The 25,763-nt window shown below is 33.5% G+C and overlaps 2 protein-coding genes across 3 annotated transcripts in view; one reads left to right on the top strand and one right to left on the bottom strand.

Annotated features, from left to right (window-relative positions):
• Nucleotides 1-100: 100 nt before the first annotated feature.
• LOC110998724 (LYR motif-containing protein 5B) lies at nt 101-832 on the bottom strand. Its single transcript, XM_022267487.2, has 2 exons — nt 524-832; nt 101-444 (listed from the first exon to the last, which is right to left on the bottom strand). Exons 1-2 carry the CDS (start codon nt 566-568, stop codon nt 235-237), a joined length of 255 nt encoding a protein of 84 aa, XP_022123179.1. The 5' UTR covers nt 569-832; the 3' UTR covers nt 101-234.
• A 313-nt stretch (nt 833-1,145) lies between these two features.
• LOC110998717 (cilia- and flagella-associated protein 44) overlaps nt 1,146-25,763 on the top strand; it is a 29,051-nt gene continuing 4,433 nt past the window's right edge. Inside the window, exons 1-35 of one of the 2 annotated variants that reach the window (XM_045632743.1) lie at nt 1,146-1,300; nt 1,660-1,816; nt 2,334-2,496; nt 2,829-2,983; nt 3,114-3,277; nt 3,777-3,907; nt 4,483-4,587; nt 4,966-5,115; nt 5,522-5,581; nt 5,785-6,027; nt 7,215-7,391; nt 8,747-8,938; nt 9,524-9,666; nt 9,911-10,044; nt 10,571-10,751; nt 10,959-11,124; nt 11,446-11,549; nt 12,119-12,224; nt 12,995-13,167; nt 13,809-14,018; nt 14,634-14,744; nt 15,317-15,485; nt 16,382-16,555; nt 17,101-17,298; nt 18,452-18,587; nt 19,223-19,322; nt 19,755-19,857; nt 20,136-20,255; nt 20,541-20,739; nt 21,534-21,693; nt 21,987-22,125; nt 22,485-22,687; nt 23,229-23,457; nt 24,518-24,622; nt 25,463-25,570. In XM_045632743.1, the coding sequence (XP_045488699.1) occupies nt 1,261-1,300; nt 1,660-1,816; nt 2,334-2,496; nt 2,829-2,983; nt 3,114-3,277; nt 3,777-3,907; nt 4,483-4,587; nt 4,966-5,115; nt 5,522-5,581; nt 5,785-6,027; nt 7,215-7,391; nt 8,747-8,938; nt 9,524-9,666; nt 9,911-10,044; nt 10,571-10,751; nt 10,959-11,124; nt 11,446-11,549; nt 12,119-12,224; nt 12,995-13,167; nt 13,809-14,018; nt 14,634-14,744; nt 15,317-15,485; nt 16,382-16,555; nt 17,101-17,298; nt 18,452-18,587; nt 19,223-19,322; nt 19,755-19,857; nt 20,136-20,255; nt 20,541-20,739; nt 21,534-21,693; nt 21,987-22,125; nt 22,485-22,687; nt 23,229-23,457; nt 24,518-24,622; nt 25,463-25,570 (5,208 nt within the window). In that variant the 5' untranslated portion in view covers nt 1,146-1,260. Of the gene's footprint in view, nt 1,301-1,491; nt 1,554-1,659; nt 1,817-2,333; nt 2,497-2,828; nt 2,984-3,113; nt 3,278-3,776; nt 3,908-4,482; nt 4,588-4,965; nt 5,116-5,521; nt 5,582-5,784; nt 6,028-7,214; nt 7,392-8,746; nt 8,939-9,523; nt 9,667-9,910; nt 10,045-10,570; nt 10,752-10,958; nt 11,125-11,445; nt 11,550-12,118; nt 12,225-12,994; nt 13,168-13,808; nt 14,019-14,633; nt 14,745-15,316; nt 15,486-16,381; nt 16,556-17,100; nt 17,299-18,451; nt 18,588-19,222; nt 19,323-19,754; nt 19,858-20,135; nt 20,256-20,540; nt 20,740-21,533; nt 21,694-21,986; nt 22,126-22,484; nt 22,688-23,228; nt 23,458-24,517; nt 24,623-25,462; nt 25,571-25,763 lie in introns of those variants that run through there. The other variant, XM_045632744.1, reaches the window with a different exon arrangement.

The following is a 25,763-nucleotide window of genomic DNA, read 5'->3' on the forward strand; positions in this document are numbered from 1 at the left end:
CTATTATAAAATATAATTTTTCCCTAAAATATAAAAACAATATTTGTTTCATTTCCTAAAACATACAAATAATGTACATAAAGAAATAACTATAGAACAATGATAGCAGTAACATTTATTGTTATATGAACTTATTCAATGTCATTAGTATTGCTACATATTATATAACATTATACTTATGTCTAAAATAGCACCATAATTATAAAAATTCATGCCTTATATGAAAGTGGTCTTTCAATTGTCATCATAATATCTTCGCTTTAATGTTCTATATTTTTTCAATTTATATAGAGCTTCAATTTCTTTAACTACAAAATCTCCATGTTTAATCATAGTGGCAACTTTGTTTGGATCTGATTCTTCACTATTTTTTGAGAACACTTTATGTAACCGCTTTCTAAAGAGGTCATAACCCTGAGGCCAATCACGTCCCATGTACAAAAGCTGAAAACGAAACATTTTAATGGTACATATTAATAGTTTTTTGGATCATAAAATCTAGCATTGATGAATATGATCTTACCGTTTTATAAAGATTTAATACAGCCTTCCTGTGAGGTTGAGCCATGTTTTCTATAATGGTAATAAGTCTAAAGTCCAGATAACTTTCAAAACCTTGAAAATGTAAAAACTTAAGTGTCACAAGTTCTCACAAAATGTAAAAATTCACCTTACTGCTTGTAACTATGAAAGTTAGTATAATAGATTCATCAGGATTTTCTGCATGAAAGTTGTACGATTCAATCATAATATTATTATTTTGGTAAGAAATTATGAATATTGACACGGCGGACGACAAATATTAGCTATTAGTTAAGTGCCAACTGTCATAAGTATAATGACGTACATTTGCGTAATTGTGAGTGTCATTTATATCATACCAAAACTTTATAAAGATAAAGGTAATATGTATGTATCTTTATTTAAATGTTATTTTTCCTTTTTTTTTAAATTTTATGGCCATAGTTTTATTTTTCCTTTGGTCTATCTGACAGTTTAAATATGAAATTCTCTAATATTTCATGAATTATTGAAGATGTAAGAAGACATGGCTTCTATATTTAAATAATCTTTAACATAAGGTAGGTCACTATTTTGATTCGCATCTATAAATATTATTATTTTCTATTGTCTATACTCCGCAGGTATCCCAGCAACGAATAATTTTGTTAATATTGGAATAGATTCTTAGCATTGGCGATGGATTCGTAATTTAATTTCAATCGATAATTTGTATACCCACAATATTATAATAATATTATGGCTGATGGTGAGGACCACCAGGATGAACATGGAGAAGGTAAGAATAATAAGAAAGTCCTACAGATGAAGACTTGTTGATTAGGTACCTACTCTATACGCTATTTGATTTTGATTAGATTCTAAAAACCATTTCAGAATGTTTATAACTGACTTTAGACTGTTATCTTTATTTTTGTGAAGCTTTAAACATTCAAATTAAACATACATAATTGCAAAAACCCGCCAAAACGCTTTTCTAGGCAACATGTCGTCGCACAGCCCCCTATGAAAGGATCCATACTTTTAAAGACGTAAGCAGTGAACTTGTTTTTAAAAATCTTGTCAAACAGCCCAGTAAAATGGGAAAATACGTTTACATTTGATTTTCATTGAAAAATAGTATCGTTTATATCGTAGAAGAAGAAGAGGCCCTTGAAGAAGCTTTAATTGAAGAAGTGGAAGAGGAAGCAGTAGAAGAAGAGTCAATTTTAACCGAATATGATCCTGATGACTTTATATCCGGTGCTGTTACTAGCCTCGATGCTACTTTACCGGACGACTTATTTGAATTTGAGTATCCTTCATATTAGATTAGAACGATTGATCGACGTGGGTTGTTTATCATTTAGTATATCTCAATGGGCATACGAATAATACGCACTCTTTAGTAATACTTGCTCATAATGTTTTGAAGCCTAAAAATATCACACTATGTAACATTTTATAATTTTATAAAGACCGATTTTACGAAAATCCATCTTTATACGATCGTTATATTTTGGACATTATTAGTAACTTTATAATTAGTGCCGATAACTGGCAAAACCTAGGTTTTTGATTGGTAATGAACTATTGCGTTTTTGTGTTGCGTACGTCAAGCGTTGTGACGGCAGCGGTACTATGGATATTGAGAGAACATCGAAATTATATTCAAAATCGTATAGGTACATTTGTATCCCTATCACTTTTGAATGATACAGAGTACCAGCGCTGGTCTTCAGTTACTGTTATTCAAAGTAAACAGCAACAAATGCTACGCACCACAATCTTACATGAGCTCTTTCAGCAATATTTTCTTGAGCGCCTTCCAGACATTCCTATGGTTATAACTGCCATAAATATTTCAACTTGTGCGCATGCGATGATTCCGTTGTATGCTGGTCTGCGGGCAGTATTATTACGTTCATGGATGTTAACACCAAACAGACATGGTTTCGACGGAGCACCACTGGCGGATCCGTTGGAAATATTGTGGTATGTTCTAGAGGCAAAGAACTTATATAAAAGGCTTAAGTAATGGTAACATAATACACGACAAGTACTTTCGATTTTCAAATGTTAATGAGTAAAAACTTGACAATAAAAAGTAGTAGTAGACAAATAGGTGATCAGTCTGTGCCTGCTACACATCGTCGACTTCGACGTCGACAAGTTGTCGAAGTCTAAGGCGTGGCGGTTTCCTTCAGACGTTATCCTTCACCGTACAAGCGAGTCTTAAATTCGCACATAGAAAGTCGCTGAAGCCACTACTTGGTCTAAACTGATATACTATATCCATACTTGATAAGGTTTTGCAAAATTTTCAGTCATACAGAAAAGACCCGAATTATCGAATAGCAATCGCTGAAGGAAAGGAGGGACATAAAGATCCTCTTATTTTGATGTACACGTGGCCACAAATGGAAATTGATGCCGTTTTACGGGATGGAACAAGCAATGCATATTCCATTCTTGACTTTAGGTAAATTTATTTATGTATATGTATTAAGGAACGTGTTGTAGACAACCTCAATCAATGGTATAGACAGAAATTTTAAGTAGTAAAGTAAAAGCATTGCGAGTCTTTTTAAATTCTGTCAAAATTGTTTCAGCCCTGATGGAGAACTTTTGGCATCTGTGGGAAAAGAACCGGATTATAACTTGACTATATGGAATTGGAAACGGCATAGAATTCTTCTACGCACTAGTGCTTTTACATTTGACGTCAACACTGTTATGTTCTCGCCCTATTGTCCTGGCCAACTGACAACCGCTGGTATTATATTACTATTTAAACATTGCATAACGTCATAGATAAGCTTTGATGCTTAGGGTTTTAATGCGAAAAACCATTGAGTATGCGTTGGATAAATTACCGTCTAAAAACGTGGTAATATAACATTGTTCGTATGGTTAACATTTTAACATTAAGTACATCGTAACTATCAAAATGTTTACATAATGAACTTTATGTGTATATACGAACGAGATACATACGACATGTACCATTAACCGTCTCTGTTTTAGTCTACTAGGCTCATTCTGATATTCCCTTCATCCCTTTTAATTGGTTAACCGCTAATAATACAAATTAAAGACGGTAATTGATTAAATATATAGCCCCTATTTTCAACAGTAAAGCACAGATATACGGGTTAAAAAGTGTCATAACTGAAAATTGACATTTACAGACTAAATAACAGTTACTCTATATCGTTATAAAAACTGAGGGTGCATCGTTTTTTAAAATGCAAATAAGTATCGGTTTATTTTAGGAGCTGCGCATGTTAAGTTTTGGAAAATGGCCAGTACCTTCACAGGCCTAAAGTTAAAAGGAGAACTTGGACGATTCGGAAAAACGGAAATTTGCGATGTGCTCGGCGTATATCCTATGCCTGATGAAAAGGTGCGTCTTATTGTTTCAGTAATTACTACAGACCAAGCTATTACCGAATTAATGCGATGGCATAGAGCACAGACATAAGAAGCAGAAACTACTTGACATTAAATAAAATGCAATGCTTTACCCTATACTCTTTCGAAAGACATCCAAGAAATCCCATATCCCATATCCCTTCCTTTCTTTAGATTCTATAGGGTCTCCACAGTGAGGCTACAGAATTTACTTCCCATCTCTACCCGCTTAGCTCCTTATCTTCCTTCAAATCTTTACGGTACATACATGCATCGTATCCCTAACATAATTTATAAATTATCAGAATTTATGTGTTCTTTACTTTTGTTTTACTTGATTTCTTTGTTTTAGTAATAATATGTTATGCAATTTTTGCGCTATCCTTATTTTTCGTAAAAATGTTGCCTGGAACTTGCCTCCTTATTATTTTAGCAACGAAGTGTTAAATAAAATTATCTAAGTACCATTAATAATACGCTGTATAGTTTTTGCTGAACCATAGTATAGATAAATCTTTATTAAATCGCCGATATTCTATATTGTTTTCTTAAATTGAATATTTATAGGTTTTGTCGGGCTGCGAATGGGGTAACGTTTTAGTTTGGGAGGCTGGACTTGTCAAATTGGAAGTTACACAACGAGGACGTAAAACATGTCACAAGGCACCTGTGGTAATAATAATTACACTAATACTTTGAAGTGAATACTTTTTTTAGCAGCGTGGTACACTTTTTTTGGCATGGGTAAAAAATTGATGAACTCGCGGACACAATACCTGATCGAAAATTCGTAAGACGGATGGAGAGTAGACAGCTGGCGCGGCGTATTTAATGTAATATAAATTGTTATGTATGATAGCGCAATAAATAAATATTGTATTGTACCTGTATATACATAAATACTTCTATAAGTATATTTTATACTGATAATTAAGCAATTCGATCTGTGTAGATTGAATGTTTCGAGATTCTTTTTAAGTTATGTACTTGATGGCTTCAATTTTATTTAACGTACATTCGAATTGTCCTCAAATACACTATAATTTATAGATTCAATTCATGCTAAGTCCTGCGGGTGATGAAGTAACCACTATAGCGCGCGATGGCTGCGTTCGTGCCTGGTACTGGGATACCGTAGAACAAGCTGATCCTCCAGAGGACGACCCTTATGTTGAACTAAATCCCGTCGCTGAAACTTGTGTTAGTAAAATTGGTTTAATTCTACGTAACTTTTAAATAGCGGAATTCAAGAACATCATATAGAATGAAATATATAGATAGTGCAATTCACGACGACGCGCCCCACTAATTTTTAGTTGAGGGGATCGCGGCGTGCGGGGAATTTGCTCCGAGCGTCAGTTGCGACCGTGAGCGGTTGTGGTGTGCGTGTGTACCGATAACATTGACGGAAACATGCACACATATACTATAAACGGTTAGGAGGAATAGTAGGGCGCGTCATCGTGGATTGCACGATTTATGGCTGTACCTACACTAAAATCTGAGGGAAATGACACAACATAAATTTAATATCAAAACAGAAAATTGCTATCCTAATCACGTAGACAAATGTTACGAATACAATTTTATTTATTTCATATTTTAGGTCCCAGGCTGTCAAATAATGTGCCTAAAACATCAAAAGGACATGTTTTGGTACGCACAAGTAAGTAACATTTATTTTATCTATTTCAATAAAATCTCGTTAGAACCCGGCTATTTTGAAGTGATTCAACCGCTTGGTTTAAACAACAAAATTTCTTGATATACAAACCTTTTCTCTTAATCTCCGGATTGGTCCTATTATTAGGAAAAATTAAACATATGCAGATATATATTTGTGCCTGTTCCATATCTCTTTATTTGCAGGATGGCAATGGCGGAGTGTGGAGCTTAGAGCTAGAAATAGATAAAATCGAATGTAACCATCGCAAAGTTATGACTTGTCACGCGGGTCCTATCGTTGCTATGGCCATTCACAGGACACACCCCATCTTAGTAACTGCTGGGCAAGATGGCGCCCTCCAGGCGTATAACACAGATACACATACACTACTAGCAAGATACCAGTTTCAGGCTGGTGTAACCTGTTTACTGTATCCACCAATTGACGTGAGTGCTTTAAATGTACAAGTTTCATGGCGTAATATAGAATATTTGTTAATTGGCTTTTAATAATATACTTTTAAACCAACAACAACGAACAAATGTTACCGTTATATATTTAAATATTCTGCTGAAAACTAAAAATACATACATATTTTATCATGCCATAGTTAATTTACTGTAACATTTAATAAATGCATGGGATGTTTTAAACGTCGCCGTAGATCAATGTTTCTACCATCGTGCTTTTGTATATGTATTTATTAGTCGGCGTACAAAAGGTTTAACAGATTTCTTACAATAGAAAGAATTGAAGTAAACAAATAGATAGGTTTTTAGGTTAAGAATAACTTTATTTTTCATAAGAATTGCATACATAATTCACTTACTGAGAAACAATAGAAACTAAGATTAATAATTATTAGAGCGCACAGATGTAGGTACGTATATAAAATTACAAAACAAAACAAAAATGTGGGTAGACATAATAAACTCGATCGGTCAACCAAGAGAAACATAGATGTTCGGATTAAATTTTTTACTAGATGTGGCATAGTCTGATAACAAGTTTATATTAATTATTTTATTATTTTTTATAAGACTATTTTATTTTTAGTTTGTTCTATTTTTATATTTTGGGTATATACATTATATGGGTTTATCAAACTTTTTAAGTATTGGATTTTATTTGTTTTTGTTTAATAGAAGTAATTAATTAATATTATATAATATTTTAAATATTTTGGCCTCAGATTTTTGAATCTGTTTCATGATCATTTTTAAATCTAATAGGCAAGTAGGTGATCAGCCTCCAGTGCCTGACACACGTTGTCGAATTTTGGGTCTAAAACATGTCAGTTTCCTCACGATGTTTTCCTTCACCGTTCGAGCAAATGTTAAATCCGCACATAGAAAGAAACTCCATTGGTGCACAGCCGGGGCTCGAACCTACGACTTCAGGTATGAGAGTCGCACGCTGAAGCCACTAGGCCAACACCGCTCATGTATTGATTGTGTGAGCTTTTAGTAGCTTTTTAAACCGGGCATAACTTGAAATGAGAGCAGTGTTGGCCTAGTGGCTTCAGTGTGCGACTCTCAAACAAGAAATAGTGGGTAACAGCAAAAACTGCCTTAAACAACGCAGTTGTATGATCGATTTAGTAAGAAAATTATATTAACAGTAATAATTTTAGGTCGATGAAACCTCTTGCATTATAATCGTAGGCTTTGGAGATGGCATTATGCGGGTATTGTATATTCACCCGGATCGCCTTTTAGCCCAGACAACGTTAGTTGAAGTGAGGGTTCATTCCGCTCTAACTATTCACAGCGAGGACTCCATTCATGCTGATGTTCTTGACTTAATATGTGTTAGTATATTTTTACCTTACTTGTTTTTCTCACTTTGTGGAATTTATTGGCTATAGGATTGTCTTGATTTTTTAATCTTCATTTGTTTTATATTAGCAATGTAAAACAAATGCTGACATACTTTATACAAAATATAAATACGATTTTTTTGTGGTTAAAATATTTTTGTAGATACCATATATTTATATATAATTGTATATATCATCGATTTCTTATGAGTTGTGGCGAGTACCAATTAAATTAGGTTTTCTTATTTGCGTGATGTTCCCACAAGAATCTAAGTGTGTGCTCCTATTTCGCCATGCCTATTGATGATAGATGAAAAATCTTTGCTTTTTATTATTTTTATTAATTACTTAAGATGTCATGTGAAACATGGTGTAATGGTTACATCTAATTACAAACATTGTGTAAACCAAAAAACTTGGCGATGTTTATTGCCAGTTCTTTTCGTCCGTTGTCCGCTGTACTTGATTTGATAACTGACGGTAAACTGAAAAGTATAATCATTTAATATGTATTTTTTATTGACGTTCATAAGTAAACATTGTGTTATCCAAATGAATTTAAATTTTTACTAATGTAAGAATTTCCATCATAATCACAAAAAACTCAAAAATCTAAATTTTGTATTTTCTATACGTAACTTAATGCACACTTATGAACGTTTGTTATATAAAATTAGTGCTTCCAAATGTATATTAACTGCCGCTTTTAAAAATCAAGGACAGTTAATCCCGTAACTGATTTAAATCGCACGCAATGTAATCAATTGCCCCTATTACATAATGCTCTCCATGGCACGTTAAAGAAGTTAACTATTGTAATTAATTAAATAATAAAGATAATTTAGAAGTCCGAATGTTTTACCTCTATCAAGGCTCGGTGAAATAAGAGCTTGCACACACGTGGAAACAACACAGGTTTCACAGTTTCACTGTGGGATCTATACGAGTCTCTGTGTCCTAATGGCTCATGCCCGCGAGACGGTTTTTCGCCGGGTTCAGCTCTGGCGAAAAACCGGGTCTACGTCCGGTCGTTAGTCTTGTATCTGACACTACGACGCCAACAACACGACGCCGTCGCTAGCGTCGTCTCTCCGCGCATCCGGGCACGGTGCTCGCCGCGTCTACGCCCGGTGTTCAATGGAGTATGGCAGTGTGTAACCGGGTCGTGTACAAACCGTCTTATGTGCAAAGTTGGTCGGTTTCTACCAGGCGCTGGCAAAAAGCCGGGCCGTGTTAAAACCATCTCGTGGGCATGAGCCCTTACCCACACTTTTGCTATATATAATTATGTTCAGTGACCAAACTGATATATTATTAAAAACATACAATAATATTATATTTTTCAGTTACTAAAACCCCATTCAAAGTCACTAACGCAGATAACAATTAACGACCAGCGGACATTGTTAGTAACGTGTGGGGAAGACAGCACTATATTTATGTATCGACTCATTGTCGATACGCCATTTAGGCTTCACAGACTTGGATTTATTGAAACTCCAAATAATATTGCATATATGACTTGGAAACCCGAAGAGGTGAGTAAAAATATCCGTATTTAGCATAGCTTCAATCCGTTAAACACTTTTCTTTTAAAATGTAAAAGTTGTATGGAATTGTATAGTGGTTGCCTGGAAGAGATCGCTCGAAAGCCAGGACGCCGCCAGTTGCCCTCCTTTTTCATTTAATTATGTCAAATTATATTTTTGCCAGGAAGTTTTAATAAACATAATATTAAAGATCGCATTTTTCATACAAACGTTAGCAGAGTAATACTTTTTGAAGTCAACTATAGTAGGGTTGTCAGTCCTGTTGGACTTCTGACAACAACAATTTGACAAACTGATGTTTGTCAAATTGTTGATTATTTACTTATGTTTATCCCAATTGTTTTGGATTTTTCTAACAAAAACTTAAAATTAAATTTCAGTTCTGCTACGATACAATATCTGTAAAACAGGAAACATTCATTAACAAGATAAACCAACAAATCCTAAGATTTAATTCCTAATTTAAGATGAATGGTTTTGTAATTTTAAAAAAAACTAAATAAAATAAATAATATTTAATTATATTTTTTTTAATTAAATCTTAATATTATTTTTTTTATATTCCACTAACAGGAGCGCGTCCTACTTTTGTGCGGTCAAGTAGGCTTTATAATGGAGGCTGTGTTGCCAGATGTTTCTATTCGTGATTATACAGATATAACAACCTTCAAACTAGACTTTGTATCGTATAAGGAAACGCTTGTTAAAAAACATTAGTGAGTATGTGATTAAAATTGTAATCCCGTTTTCTAAACTGACCAAAATTAATTAAGGCATAATATGGCTGCTGTAAACATTTTAAAGTAGAAATATTTGTATGTAACGAATAAATATACTGTGCTGATCCCAAATTTATTTCTTTATTGTAATGCCACATTATCATTGAGAATGATAGGTTAGTTATATTACCAAAATATATTTAATAAAATCATCTTGTTTATAATGTAATACCCATTACAGTATGCGCCACCGGCCATTTCCAACAGAAGAAGATTTAGCCAGTATAGATGAGGAAGCACTTAAAGCTAAAGAGGAAGCAGAAAGAGAAAAAGATGAGGATGAAGAGGAAGAGTGGCTTGGAGAGATTCAATTGAGTTTGTATTATTATGTTTGTATTATTTGTAAATTTAGCTATTTTTTCTACCGTTTATCTGTATATATATATATATATATATATAATGCGGGTAATATAATATATAAATATATATACATTACACGTTACGTTATATTATGTCCGTTATGGATGGAGTTAACTGACCGATTTAACTTAAAAGATAGGATAGCTTTAATTATATAGCCTTTAATGTAATGCAACGAAGTGTTAATAAATAATAAATAAATAAATATATATGGTTATGTCAATGAACTCCTCTTAAACGGCTGGACCTTTTTATATGCGTTTGAGTAAAGCCCTGGATGGCTTAGATTTACAAATCAGCCCGGCTGAGGGCGCGCAGTCGCTACTTACATACTTTATTTAATATGTATTGCTTGTTATCCATATAGTATTATCTTAACTGACTTCTCCAAACAGATTAATAAACGGGTTAAATTTTTATATTGATACGCTTGCCATTTTATTTCTCATATCTAAAATAATTACTTAATAAATAATTACAGTCGAAAGTGAAAGTATGCTCGGTACTACAATAACATGGGCTGAATATTGCGAAGAGGGTATCTGGGTTGTTCAGCGAGGTACTGGAGCGCTCTTCTTGATTAAGCCAGGGCAGAACAAAATATTTAAATATGGCCCCATACCTGGGGCGTGGTGTGATGATATCACTTCACTCAAGTTTGTGTACGTGTTAATTTACTATTTAGATACAGAATCATTATTGTACTGTGAATTAATGCTAAAACAAAAGAGCGCACATACGCAAAATATGTTTGACTTATTTTTCTGCTGATTTTTTTACTGACAGCTTTCAGTGCATATTGCGATTTCTTTGACAAAATAACCCAAGATTTTCCTGCTGTATTTCTTTAGTTTCTTTGTTTCCTTTAGGTGTGACCATCGGTATTTAATAGTGGGAACTAACACTGGCTATATACGCGTGGTCCGCATGCCTACTGAAGATGAAGACAACCCTGAACAGCATCACGTGATCTGGATGATGGCCCAACAAAAGTTGCTGAAGAAACTAAAAGGCCGTCGATTAGCAAAAGAAGAGGTATATGTTTCGATGTTTTCTTAACTACTACTTAATTGTCTTTTAGATTTATTTATTTACATACTTACTCACTCACTCACTCACTCACTCACTCACTCACTCACTCACTCACTTTTTCCTATTTTTCATTATTTATTTATATATATATATATATATTTTTTTTACTGTCTATGTAAAATATTTAAACCTAAAGTCATTATCATATATCATAAAATTGTATGGTTACCATACTTTATGTATCAAAGTCCAAAGTCATACTACGTGTTTTAGCTTTTCACAACTGTAATACACATTGCCTTAAATGTATGTATCATTTTGCAGCCCCAGCCAACACCTCGTATCGACTTTGATGATCGATATTATTTGCCCATGCATGACCACTATACGGGGGCAATCACCGCCTTAGAATTTAGTGGAGATGGAAAGTATGTTATAGAGCTTCGTAATCAGTATATTAGTAACAGCAGAGTAAATGTATTGTTACGGGCCGATATAACAAAGTTGTATCGTGTAGCAACCTTTCTTTGAACGTTATTTAATACCCGCCTTAGTAGCAATAGCAGCAATGAATTTCAAAATATAATTCTTAGCATGAACAAACACTGTTATTAATCCAACCATCACGTGCCTCTACTATATACTAACTCTTCCTAGTTGCCAGTAGAGGTATATCCGAAACGATTCGACTTAGGGGCATTCAAGAAAGAGCGTGCCACTCCCTGAAAGGTCGGCAACCCACCTGCTAGACCCGGCGTTGCATGAGTGGATGTTATCACTTCAAAGTTACCAACCTGCTCCTTTGCTTTCTGTCCCATAAAAAAATAACAATAGAATACTAATACAAAAATATCAATGTATTAAGTGTACACTAAGACGTTAATGAAAAATCCTAGTACAATTATGCGATATAAGAGCTTTCAGAAATTAGGTTGGTTTGAAGTAATAAGCTTTATAATCCATATAATATAAATTAATAAATTCTTATTCCTTTCAGGCGATTTTATACTAGCGGGGAGGATGGTAATATTTTTTCCTATTTGGTGAACTTTACGGAACCACTCGTACCACCACCAACTAAAGTAAAACTCAAGGAATTTCCGGTAAGAAGTTCCTATTTGTAATATATAAATAAATCAGTGGCGCTACAAGCTGTTTAGGTCCTCACCTCAGATTTTATTCTAACTTGAGTTTTCATCTCGTAGAATTCAGAGATTTTATAAGTGCTGCTACTATAAAGTTCTCCACCGACAGAAGGAATAAATTTGACTCATTTCAGGCCAATAAAAAATACATTGCTACGTATCTTTATGTTTTACCTACAAAAAGGTAAATGTAAATATTTACTTACTGAAGTGACCGTATACAAAAATAACAAATATTTCAATATATTGAATTAACTTTTATTACTTTATTTTATTCTTTACCTGGCAACACTGTCTACAATTCCAGGTTTATTAAACCTTTAAAAAAAAGTTATCTTTATTTGTGTGTTATTTACTGTTTGTGATGAAATGGGCGTAATAATATGCTGTTAAACCACTTTTGATGTGGTGGACCGCACTTAGTAAATATTATCCTTCACTAACAAATAAAATGTATATATAGAGTCAGATGTTCAGCCTCGTATTAAAATTGAAACATGTGCTCGAGTAAAAATGTTTGCCATCTCTGACTTTTCCAAAAAAATGAGCTGTCAGAATTCTACGGATTTAAAAATTTAAGTACAAATTCTAGAATGCTACAAACAACAATATTAAATAATTCAGTATGAATATTCTTCAAAACCGATGCCTTGCCCTGCATAAAGATTTATGAGTTCAGAAACATTCCAGCATTTCTTCCTTCTCGAATTACTAACAAGCAATTTCAGAAAGTAGAAAAAGCAAGAGAGCCCAGTACATTGGACGGGGAGTTAATGTCTCATGAAGAATTGAAACAGAAAGAGGAGTACGACAAGATGATGTCCATAGCTAATGCGCATAAGAAGCGAGTTCGAGACCAACTAGCTGAACTTACAGCTGAATATAGCAAGATTATTAAAGCGTTAGTATATCATCATCAGCTAGACTAGAACCAAATATCCATTTCCACGTTGACAGTTTGTGTTGGATTAACAAGAGAACTGTGGCGATTGACAACGTGCAATATCCTGCAGGTACAAAGACTGGTACTGTAACTTCCAATAGCAATAACAATGCCGAGAGCTATTCCGATAGCTTTTTTACGCGCGATTCCAAAGCGACAACGTATCTTATTGAGGGAAATATATCGAACAGACTTACATAAACGTCGGGATCGGTGTACTGTCGTTTGGAAGTTACAGAGTAAGGGTGCAGTTTTAAAAGATATATATTATTAAATGTAAAAGAAATTTCGTTTCTTTTAATTATAGTTGGTCAAACGGAAAGAATCTCGATAGTACCTATCTTAATCCTGTGATTCATGAGTGTGATGGTCAGAATTAAAAGTAGTAGTTCAAAGAAAATAAATGCGCCATTTTGTCTATCATGTAACATTCTCTCTCAATAGCTAAAAAAATCCGATTGGTTATTCATTTTCTTTTAAACCAAATAAGTATAAGTAATTATTTTTTATGTATATTTTTTAATCTAAAACATTCCTAATTTATTAAAATAGTAGTTAACGATTTGGGATAATATGATAGAGCTTTTTCTCTATTACAGAAACCGAGCTTTACCACATTCACAACAGATCGATGTAACTCTCGATCCTCGACCCCTACAAGTCCAAGAGAGAGAATTGGATCAGCTTAAAGCATTGACAAGGCGAAAGCTTGCCCATCAACTTGAGGCATCTGATCTTGGGTTTAATAAAATGTATTCAAGGAATATAATTCAGTTAGATGTATTTCCATTTACGTTGAAATGTATAAGGTAATGAAAATTGTGCAATTGATTTAATTTCTTTGAATATTGAGTATTAGTTTTCCTTTTATTTTTATTTTTATTATTAGATGCTAAAAGTTGATGGCGTAAGTAGAAAAATATACAGGAATATGAGGCTAACCCGTATTAGCGGAATTGGTTTTTAATGAAAACATTAAGCATAACTTTTTGCTTATTCATATTAAAAGTAGTATATTAGTAGAATAATCTAAAAGCAGTGTTCAGTAAATGTTAATTTCTAGCTACCGTTAAATCATAAAATTGCATTTATTTTTTTTATTTTTTATTGAAAAACCGCCCCAACACAGGTAAACAACAAAAAACAGGATAGAAGTTATAAATTTTGCAACCAATGTGTTTCGTCAAAGATAGGTCGGCGTGCACAACCGACCGTTACAATCACCAAGTCTACACAAACAAACATTATTATGGGGTCACAAAACAAAAGACCTCAAATAACAAAACTAAAAACTACGTGCTAGCATAATCCTTCCTGTCATCGGTTGGGGGTCTGAGAATATATCGAGATTGGTCCTGCAGCCGATTGCCATTGGGCACTCAATGGTAATGCACCAATATTTGATAATAACAATTTTATTTTAGAGACCCGGATATAATGATAAGACCATTACGACAAAAGAATCTATCCAAAACTTTTTATAACCAATTAGAAGAAGTGCACCAGAAAATGGCGGAGGCCGCTTTACGTGGGAGGTATGAATAATTTATTTCTTCAATCATTTTAAATAGATAGAATTTATTTCACTTGTATTATTCCATGCTGCGTAAGGAATGTGAACTTGCTAGAATTAGCTGATGTTGCTTTAAAGTAAGTACAAATATACTGATTTATTTACTTCGTACGGTAACAGATAGCATAATTTATATAACAAAAACAATTATGACTAAAGATGGAGTACATAATGAATAGTGCATCTCATCGATTCGTTGCAAATTGTATCTATACAACCTGTAGAATGTTAGTACAATGTTTAATTGTTTTTGCGTCAAATAAACCACTTCAGTAGAGGTTTAACGCTAATTTATTTTTTATATTTATAACTATTATGTTCAACTTTGCCCTTCAAACAAAATTAAAGATGCGTTGTCATTATTCATTACATTATCTTTACTTTTAATAACTAAAAATCAAGGAAAAGTATTATATTATTTATTATTTATTACAGAAATACATACTCCCCTTTCTGTTTACTAAAGATTAACTAAGTATGTGCTTATTTGCTTTATTATTATTATTAATATCTCGAATGTAATAAAATGTGTAGACGAACCGATACGACAGCTCGAAGAGCAGCCGCAAGAAAGTCTTCTTGGGGCCCGCCGCGAATCGCATCGTTCCTTCTTGGTCTACCGCCAAAACCGTCTCATCCATTGAAGAAGGCGCTTCGCAATTATCATCAGAGGTTGAATAGACATCATCTACAATTTATTGAGGTAATATAATCTGTATTCAATTTAGATTAAAAGTGTATCTTAATAAGCATTGAACGGCTTTCAAAGTAATGTCATCGATCTGAGTCATTTGCTTAGCTGTTTGATCAACTGGCTAAATGTCTTTCAGGCTGCTAGTTAAAAGCTAAGCTGTTAAATTAACGGCTTATTAAGCTGCGACAAACGGCTAATCGAATTATTGTTACGTATCTTAAAGCGAGAAATCGTATTATTAGCGAGAAATTCTTTTTTTTTTAGAATAAACATGAACTATCGCTGTAATGTAATGTCGAATACATTTCATAGTTTAGATTTTTTTAAATAAATTTTTGCATAGATAACATCTATTGTTGCTTTAAATAGCAGTGTAACATAGAAAAGGTACTTACGCGCGTAAATTTTGCGAATACATTAGCTGGCGTTTGTTGACTGTTTATTTTTTTAGCGAATTTTCCGACTGTTTTCAGAGTCAGTGTTGTGTAATAATATACATATTACACCTCATTAACGCATATGATGTATCTTTTCACAGAAAATTTTAAGACGGTTTGATTTGTTCGATTTATTAAGTGACCTTTACGCGTAGCGTAACTAGAACTGACTTAAAACCAGTTGTATGTAAACAGAAACTAATACGTCCATCATCGTAAAATTGCTTTTTAAATTGCACGGTTCAGTGGTAAGGGGCACAGATTGGGGGAGGGGCAGCCTAAAAACTCAGAAAATTAACCAATACAATTTCGGGTCTTTCAAGAAAAGAGAGTAATAATGCTTAAAAAGCCCGGCAATACTCAAACACACTTTGGCATTGAGTCCATATGCGGCGGTATCGCTTGGCAGAAGGCTTCCTGCTGCCCCCCCTGTTCTACATAAAAATATATATTAATCATTTATTATAGTGGCAAGAGCATCTATCTCGTAAACCAGACCCAAACGCAATGCCCCCGGGTGCTGCTGAAGCTCTTAAAGACGCCGAGGCTTCGATTGGTAATCGATTACTGAAGACGCAACCGGATTATGTTGCACCGCCTGGTCATAATACGCAACTGCGAGTATGCTTTGCAAGAAAAGAGGTAAAAAAACATCATGCAACGAGTGGCCTAATTACAAAACTTTTTTTTTTAATTATTATACCTTACCACATCATTCATACTACTACTTTAATGGTACATGTAACAAACTATTTAATCTAAAATGTATGACAATTAAGTTAAAAAAAAAGGTAATTATCCAAAAAAATGCAATAAAAATATATACTAGTCAAAATAAACATACCATTTAAGCACAGAAAGAAATTAAAAAATACCAGCAGAACAGCAGATTAGGTCCGAGAAAATGCCAGAATTCACTTGGCGCATATTCATTTATACGAGTCAATTAAATTTCATTTTACTAACTGAAATATCCCTAGGTATCTGATTTTTGTAAATTTTATAATGTTATTTCCATTAATGTTACTCAAGGTATCAACATAATTTTTTTTAATCTGCTAATAATAAAAACGTAGAAACGAAACTCGGGCTCTCAAAGTCTCTATCAGAGTGCAGTAAAAACTGACTCACAAAGCGTAATAATCCTTAGAGGTCTATTAACAATTCATTTATATCAATTTCATCAGATCTACGACACAAAACGAGCGTTTAACGAAAAGATACTTCAACTAAGGGAGCACAAAGTAAAGCTTGTGGCACGAATGAAAGAGATAGGCGAGCGGTTAGCGGAAATAAGGGTAGAGATTCCACCGAAATTGGTAAAACCTCCCCCACTAATACCGCAAATTGATGACGACTTGGAATTTCCAGAAAAAAACTTAGAGGTAAGTAAAAATCGCGGAATAAATACGGATGGGGTATCAAAATAAATCAAAAATCATTTATTCATGTAGGTAACACAATGTACACTTATGAACGTCAAAAAAGACATATAATGTTTCTATTTTTACATTTGTAGTCACTTTACTGTCGTTAAAACTAGAACTGACAGTTTACTGTCAGTTCTGAAGTTAAGGGCGTAGAACGGAATAGAAAAACTGGCAATAAACTCTCCGCCATTCTTTTTAATCGCCAAGTTTTTTCTTTTACACACCATTTGTAAGGAGCTGCAACCATTACATGATTAAGACATGACAAAGATTTGTAGGTACTCTATCAGCAGGAGGCATGGTGAAATAGGTAGGTTTTAAAAGATTTTGTACACTAACGTAAGGTACAAATGGTCGATCAAAGGCCCTTACAAGTATAGCTGCTTTAATATACATATATGTCTCAATTATATCGTACCGTGAATCGCGCTAACGAAGTGTATCTGATCATTTCCCTAAAATCTCAATCATCTCCACTAAGGACCCAGTCAGTGAATACATCTTTCCTCCACAATAGTTTAGTAATTCCATAGAGTTTTTTATTTAATATGTTATTGGATCCTGCAGAATTCTCATAGAGCAGTGGTAAATTCAAGATACGTTATTTAGAATTAATGTGAAAATCGTAGGGAGTAAAGTTAAAATTTACTCCCTACGATTTATAATATTTTAAACAATACAGAAGAAATATTGGTCGAGTGACAGCGTGCGACTGATTCCCAATTCGATCCTGGTTCTGCACCAATGGATTTTCTGTATATGTGTCATTTAGTAGTCACTGATAACATACTCAGGAAATTATGCAGCATGCTTTAGAACCAAAAACGCCAAGGCTGATCACCTACTTGCCTATTAAATTAATAATAAATATTGCCTAGAAAAAAACAAATGATCACGAAACAGATGTAGCAACACTGGTTTTTTTATTAATTGTAGATAGAACTGTTAACAGGTTTAATTAATTTGCTTTGATGAGTAGGTAATTGAGTTTATCAACTTTAAATACAATTACTCATAATTAATTTTATTAGCTAGTATTGATCAATATACGGTCAGTATATTCACTAATATATTTTCTATAACTGATTACGAACAATTATTTTCTAAGATCAAACCCGTTGTGATCCAACCTTCGGCAAGACAAGCGATGGCTGCTCGAAAAACAATGGAGCGACGCAAGTCGACATTGTATCCTCAGCAGAGAGTTAGACCGCCACGCGTACCGCGCTTCGTACCGCTGTCGGGTATGTAAAATACGAATAGTTGCCGCGCGCTACACGACGCCATCTTGCTTGCATAAGCGTTTTGGCGGGATGACGTTTAATTCAATACTTAACAGAATTTAAAAAAATGTCTACGTGCACTAGTGTACACGCTAAAAAAGTGAAACTTCTTTATGACCGTATTTTTAGTGAAATGATCTACTATATGCAACTTTACAGAAATTGGTTAAAGTTAAAGTAGATAAAGTTTAAGCAATTGTTAGAAGTCAAGTTAGAAGTTAAACTAATTGGCATTACAAGATTTTATTCTACGTTAGAAAAAAACGACACTAACAATAGAAAAAAGGTGTTTAATGCATGGAATTCATTGTTTAAACGTATGATCTAATTAAATGAAGTTTATTTAAATATCATAAAATGTTGACTATAGCTAACTTCAGGTTTTTTGTGTGCGCGCGCATCGTAAAAATTTACTCTCATAATATTTTCCAAACGCGCCAAAAGAAGTATAACTTCAAAAATATACAATTGTATTGTTTCCATATTCTTTATTCTGAAATAGTGTTTATAATCATTTGTTTTTACACCGTTATTAACATAAGTCATGCCATTAACAAGACGTTTCTATATATTTGACTTCAAATTATATTTTGTAGACTCCAGGCCTCTCGCTGCGTCATGGGAAATTTTAAAATTCAAACAGGAGCAAGAATCTTTTCCTATTGAAGCCGAAATACGCGAGCGACGTATAGAAAGGTTTGTTACAATTGTTACACAACTCAAATTAATAATAACAATAATAAAAAGCCCTTTATTCGCTGACCTTAAATGCTATTCTTATCAAACAATAAAATTCTTAAATCTAAGTACATAGCAAAAACAATAATTTATTCTTAACCGTCATGGTCAGGTTATCCGGCGACATAGTCCTCCCCCAATTGTTTCCATGTCTCTCTATCCTTGACAGACCTTCTCATCCTTTTGGTAGATCGTCCTCCCATCTTTTAATTTGACCTCCTCGTTCCTCGGATATCACTCTTCAAAAACTCAAATTAATTCAGTACGAATGTTAATATTTTTTCGTATTCATTTGTTTTTACGTAACATGATTGCATTGAAGGAATTCCTCGATGCCCAAAACTATGAGAGTCTCGGTAAGAGACTAGTTAAAAATATTTTTGATTCCAGACATTTGTACGAACAAGATATGCTTTTGGCTGATGCTGAAGTGTCGGTTCAACAGTTTGACTCGAGGCTAAGACAACTGCAAAGGGAACGTATTAGGGTACAGGTAAATTTCAAATATTTTGCGCAACTGTTTTTGTTGACTGTTTGGTATTTTCCTTATAACATTTCTAATTGGTTTGTTGAGTTACGAATCCATAATAACATATTCCACTAAATTGGATTTATCGGATTGTTCAGACGTCGAGGCAGAATACGAAATTATACTCGTAACATCTCGACGTACGTATAAAAAACAACGGGAACAGATAGTAAAATTTTATAAAACTATCTATACAGTAAGCCATTAATTATTAAGAAAAAAATAATAATTTTACTATGCAGGAGAAAAACCAACTATTAGAGTTACACCTATATCAGCTTCATAGAGAAATGAATGTGTTAAATCGATTCGAGGCTCATGAAGATCGCTTGGCTGAAAGGGTGTATGCAAAACTAATGCAGGTAAAAACTACTTTTGAGCGTTGTTTAGGGCAGTTTTTGCCGCGCACCACTACTTTTTAGAACCCGTTACCCACTGATGCATTTTCGAACCAATGTCCTACAAGAAAAGAGCTCACCAATTCTTAGAAGTCCGGCAACGTACACGCGAGGCCTATGCTATTGAGTGTTCATCCATACTTAACGTCAGATGAGCAACTGTTTACTATTGTTAAGTACAAATAAATGTATGTGAGTACCTTGTTGCTAAGACAAATATGTTTCTCTAAATGACCATGTTTGATATAGGTTCGCGGAGTACAAGATCAAATTCAAGATTGCGAACATCGGATCGATGAACACCACGCTGAAAAAGAGCGTCTGGACGCAGCTTGCCAAGAGCTACAAAGGCAATTCAAGAGGCTCGTGCAAGACAATAAGTTTGCTGATTTCTTGCGAAGAATATTTAAGAAGAAATACCGGCCGCCGCGTGACCGTGATGACGATGGTAAGGTGCTATACTATTTGTTTTTCTTGGCGTTATATATACTGAATATATTTCTTTATAGACGATGTGGTGGTGCCTTTTTTAACACATTGTAGCGAAGTTTGTCGCTTGTTGACTAACTTTGGCCATAGAAAGAATAGAGCTAACTAGGTGTATAACATATTTCCTGGTATACTCCGATTTTTCATTCCGTAGAATTCTGACAGCTATCATTTTTTGACATGTCAGAGATTACAAAGTGTTTTGGCCGGGCAAATTTTTCAATTTCCATACGAGTCTGAACATTTCAATGTATACATACATTTTATTTGTGAGTGAATGTATACACCGTACTCAATAAATGTTTGTATTGAGTGCGGTGCGGTGCGGTTAAAAATGGTTTAACAGCAAGTGACAATTAAGTCCTTTTTCATCACAAACAGTTAAACACAAGTAAAGATAAAATTTTATTTTTAAAGGTTTAATTAGTAGGCACTGATGCCAGCTGAAGAATAAAATAAAGTGTTTAAAGTTAATTCGATATATTGAAATATTTGTTATTTTTTGTGTTAGGTCACTTGAGTAAGTAAATATTTAGATTCAACTTTTTGTAGGTAAACATAGAAATACGTAGAATTTTATTTTTTATTTCCCTAAAATTGATCAAATTTGTCTCTTTTCGGTAGAGAAATTTTTCAGTAGCAACACTTATGAAATGTCAGAATTCTACGCAATGAAAAATCGGAGTATAGAACAGGAGCCACCTGAAGGATGGACAGGGGAATATTAATTCTTATTTCTAAAAACAATTTTAGAATCATCAGAGTCTGAATCTTCATCGTCATCAAGCGAGGAAGAAGATGAAGGCAGCATGGACAGTCGAGACATTGGTCCAATACGACTCGATCCTAATATTTGTCCTGAAGGGTGTGACGTTGATATTTATAACAAAACTTATGAATTAAGAAATACAAGGTGAGCTGTAAATATGTAAACCGTTGCCCGTTGTTTGTTTCTCTCTACAGCTTACACGCACGCACGCTCTCACACACGCACGCTCACACACGCACACATCCGTAGATAGCCTCACACGTACGCCTTTACAAGCGCGCAAATTTATATTCTTGTTATTCTATTTTTCTTTTTAATATAAGCCGAAGCGATAATTCTAATGTGGCATAATATATTTGACATAAAAAGCTTCACATATTTAACTGTTTCTAATATTTATTTTTAATGAAATTTATACTTTTATATAATTTTTTCAGGCATAAACATGAACAAGACATCATAGATCAGGATCGGTTTATTGAGCTTTTACGTAAAGATATCGATGCGCATAATAAAATTAAGCGCAAATTTTCCGTGCAGTTGGAAAAGAGGAAAAATGATCTTCGGGAGTTTATGGTAAATTATTTTGCTTGAAATCTTAATCGTCTCATTGTGTAGCGATACACGTACTGGTACGAATTTAATGACGTGGAATAAGTGATACCATGATGATCTTATGTTCCAATTAAAAGTATTACATTTCATTTCATACACAAAACAAAGTAACTTTCCAAGGTCTATAATAGGTATAGGACACAAACTTTTAGGTTTGATACCTGTATATGTTTCGTGATTTTGATTAGCCTTCTAAGACTCTTGCGCACGTAGAAAGTCTATTAGTGCACAGCCCGGGTTTGAACATATCTGAGATGAGAGTCATATGCTAAAGGACTAGATTATGTGTACTTCTTATTGTTATGTCTGTATATTTTCAGATGGAAAAACAAAGTTGTATGAATGAAGTTGATCAAGTTGTTGTGTTACGATACGATCAAATCAGGGCTTCGGCCATTCGTGGATGTACTGGCCCTCAAGGGTTATCACAGACTGTTGTCTTTCCTGAAAAGATGTTGGCTAAGTTGCGCAAACGTGTACTGGAGTTGCATGACGAAATCAAACAGCAGAAACAAAGACAAGCGTGAGTTGGAATATTTTATTAAAAGGTCTCTCACATGAACAAAATAGATTAAGAAAATAGTCACACACACATACACGCACAAGCATTCATTCACATACACCAATATTTATATTTTACTTGGGCAGACCGTCGCCATTTTTTTCTAACTAGCGTTACACTTGTTATTATTATTACACATGATGTGATAACTACGTAAAACCTAAATTATAAACATAAATTATTATGGAAGACCCATCTTGCATTTATCATTTTAATTATGACGAATTTCATGATAGTGTTATTAGGTACCTAAAGGAAGCTTAATAAACAAGATTGATTTCATAATATTTTTTCTAATAAGTTAAATTGTATTCTCAATTTTTGAAGTCTTTGAAAAAACAAATGATCATTAAACATACAGAAATAAGACCTTAAAGTGTGAATTTGATATGTTTTTTATGAGGCATAAATTATTCGACCATTGTCTTTTTCATTCATATTCAGTATTATTTGTATGAATTTAAAATGACCAGTTTAATATATTATCTATCTTCGTTATTAGGGTTAACCGCACACATCTGTTCCGAATGAATATTGATTTGCGTGAAATGGAGGCGAAGGCTGAGGAATTGAGAGCGAAAATGCGTGACATTCTTACACGGAAGCTCGGAAAGCCACGTAAAGTCGACCGTACACTGGACGATTTATTACGACAAATGGCGCGTAGGCATAAATTCTCTACCACTTTGGGTACTCTGCAACAGATATTGAAACAGCTTCGTAGTTGGAGGGTGAGAACTATAATGTTAAAAATTCGATACAATATAAGTGCAATTTTTATTTCTAATAAACGCTCTAAGCAGAATGACTAGAATGTTCTCAGCTCTAGCACCCAAACAATTTTTGTATTTTGAATTAAGAAAATAACAAAATACTGATATTTTCTTACTTTCTTCGGTTCTTTTACTATGCTTTATAATTCAAGTCAGGTTCAGTATTAAAATTATTTGAGAATTTTCTTTTTCGTAATTATGACTCTATGTCATACATATATTTAATATGACTCATTATTCGTTAGATTAGCTATAAATATGTTTTTCCTAGATTAGATATAAGATAGATAGAGATTCTAGTGTTAAATGTTCTTTTGCTATTATTAATACATGTGTACTTTACCCTCAGTAGGTGTTGTGTATCTTTTTCTTTCATACTAGGGTTGTCTGGATAGGTTTGTTTGCGAGAAAGTCGCCCGTTGACTTTATAACTTATGTAACCTTTTTCTTTGTACTAGAAGGAATGTAAATATGTAAATAAATAAATAATTATAAATATTATAATATAAGCATTGTTTGTGCACCTATTATTTTATAACCACACATTGTATAACTTGTTTCTTTCTTGTTTATTTTGATTTTGTAAGTTGTTGTAGTAGTTGGTGTAGTGTAGTAGTACAGTGCCTTCTTGGTGCGTCTGCAAATAAATGCTAAAATAAACTATAACTTACTGATATTATAATATTAAGTGTTTGAGATACGAAACAAGAAGATAAAAAGTATAACTCTAAAAGTCCCGACCGTATCTGCCGAATTTTCTATTGAACTAGGCGATATCTGTCCGCATTTTCCGTATTGTATTAATTTTAAAAAAATAGCACTGTTTAATTAAGCTTATAAGTTCTGATTGTTGAATATTGCCTCAACTATTTGACGTCTTTTTTGTCACTTACTTTTCCTTGACATGTATATGAAAGAGACTCACGACATCCTAGTACCCTTTCACCTATACTTTTTTATTGCGTAATAAACCTTTTTTTTTAATACATAGTCTGTTAATGAGTTTCACAATTATTAGGAACGCCATGGAGAGTTGGAGAAGAAGTATCTCGCTACTCTAGAACGTTATTCGGAGCGTTTGCGTCTTGCGGCAGCGTTGCAGGCCGATGTTTTGCCGCAAAAGGTACCTTCTTTATCAACATTTTATTTATTTTTCATTTTAAGTACATTTTCTTTTCTATGTGTTAGATTTGGAAACCCTTTTAAGTAAATAATACCTGTGTCCTGTGTCTGGGTGCCCAGCTCTTAATTAAGTAATTAAGTTTGTTTATGGAATAATTTAATGAAATACTATATTTTAATGGCATAGATTGTTTTCAGATAATAGAGACTGTAAGTAGTGTTGGACATTATTATTAACTATATTTTTTAGTAAATTAGGTTTTAAATTACCTATGTATCAGGTTAGATCATGTTCTATGATGTATTTGTGCAGTCAATTTAATAAAAAATATGTTCGATACATTTAACAGTTATGGAATTATATATATTTGTGCCTATGAACGCTAATTGTACTATTAGTAAACAAACGATTTGACTGTTTAGTACTTTGAATTTTATATTTATAAACTGCCAATAAATATAACCCTCAATTCTTATATATAGATTTATTCGAAACTCATTTTATTTTTCAAATCTAGTTGAGAGTGGTCCATTTCTTTTTGACGCTCATTTGTTGACGTTAATTTGGTTGTCAATTTAGATGCATTTGAAATAAGAGTTTATTTAAAAACACACAAAAATAGAGTATTTACGGTATTTTTGACGTTTTCCTTTTCTTGACCGTTATGAGCACATTCTTGATGAACTATTAAAAACTATCAGTCGAGCCTCTCATTGTTTCGTTACTAATTATTTTCTTCCCTACGGCTGACATTTGTGTGCTAATAGTCACCGAACCTTCTTTATGCTACAATGAGTTGGAATATTTAAGCGGTCGTTTATAAAGATAATATATTTGTAGCCCAAAAAAGATCCCTCTGTCATGGTAGGAGGCTACGAGCAAGAGCAATATCAGCGTGATGTCGTACGTCTACGTATCGTTCGCTCACAGCAGGCTCATCAAATTAAGGTGAAGAGAAGTCATTTCTTACTTACTTATTCATAGAGGTAATTTCTCTAAAGCAATTAATTGATTGATAAGATTTGAATTTTATTTATAGTCAGTCACTACTATATCTGTTATAATAATAATAATCCATTGGCGCAACTCTAAATGGGTATTGACCACATTGTTATTTTTTACGTCCGATCATCAAGATCCG

This window comes from Pieris rapae, chromosome 20 (genome assembly GCF_905147795.1).
Source record: "Pieris rapae chromosome 20, ilPieRapa1.1, whole genome shotgun sequence".
Classification (NCBI taxonomy): Eukaryota; Metazoa; Arthropoda; class Insecta; order Lepidoptera; family Pieridae; genus Pieris; species Pieris rapae.

Excerpts from the sequence above, each read along its gene's own strand:
- LOC110998724 (XM_022267487.2), bottom strand. The coding sequence starts at position 568 with ATGGCTCAACCTCACAGGAAGGCTGTATTAAATCTTTATAAAACG. Across the intron at positions 445-523 it reads TATTAAATCTTTATAAAACG|CTTTTGTACATGGGACGTGA; the intron begins GTAAGATCATAT and ends TTTCGTTTTCAG.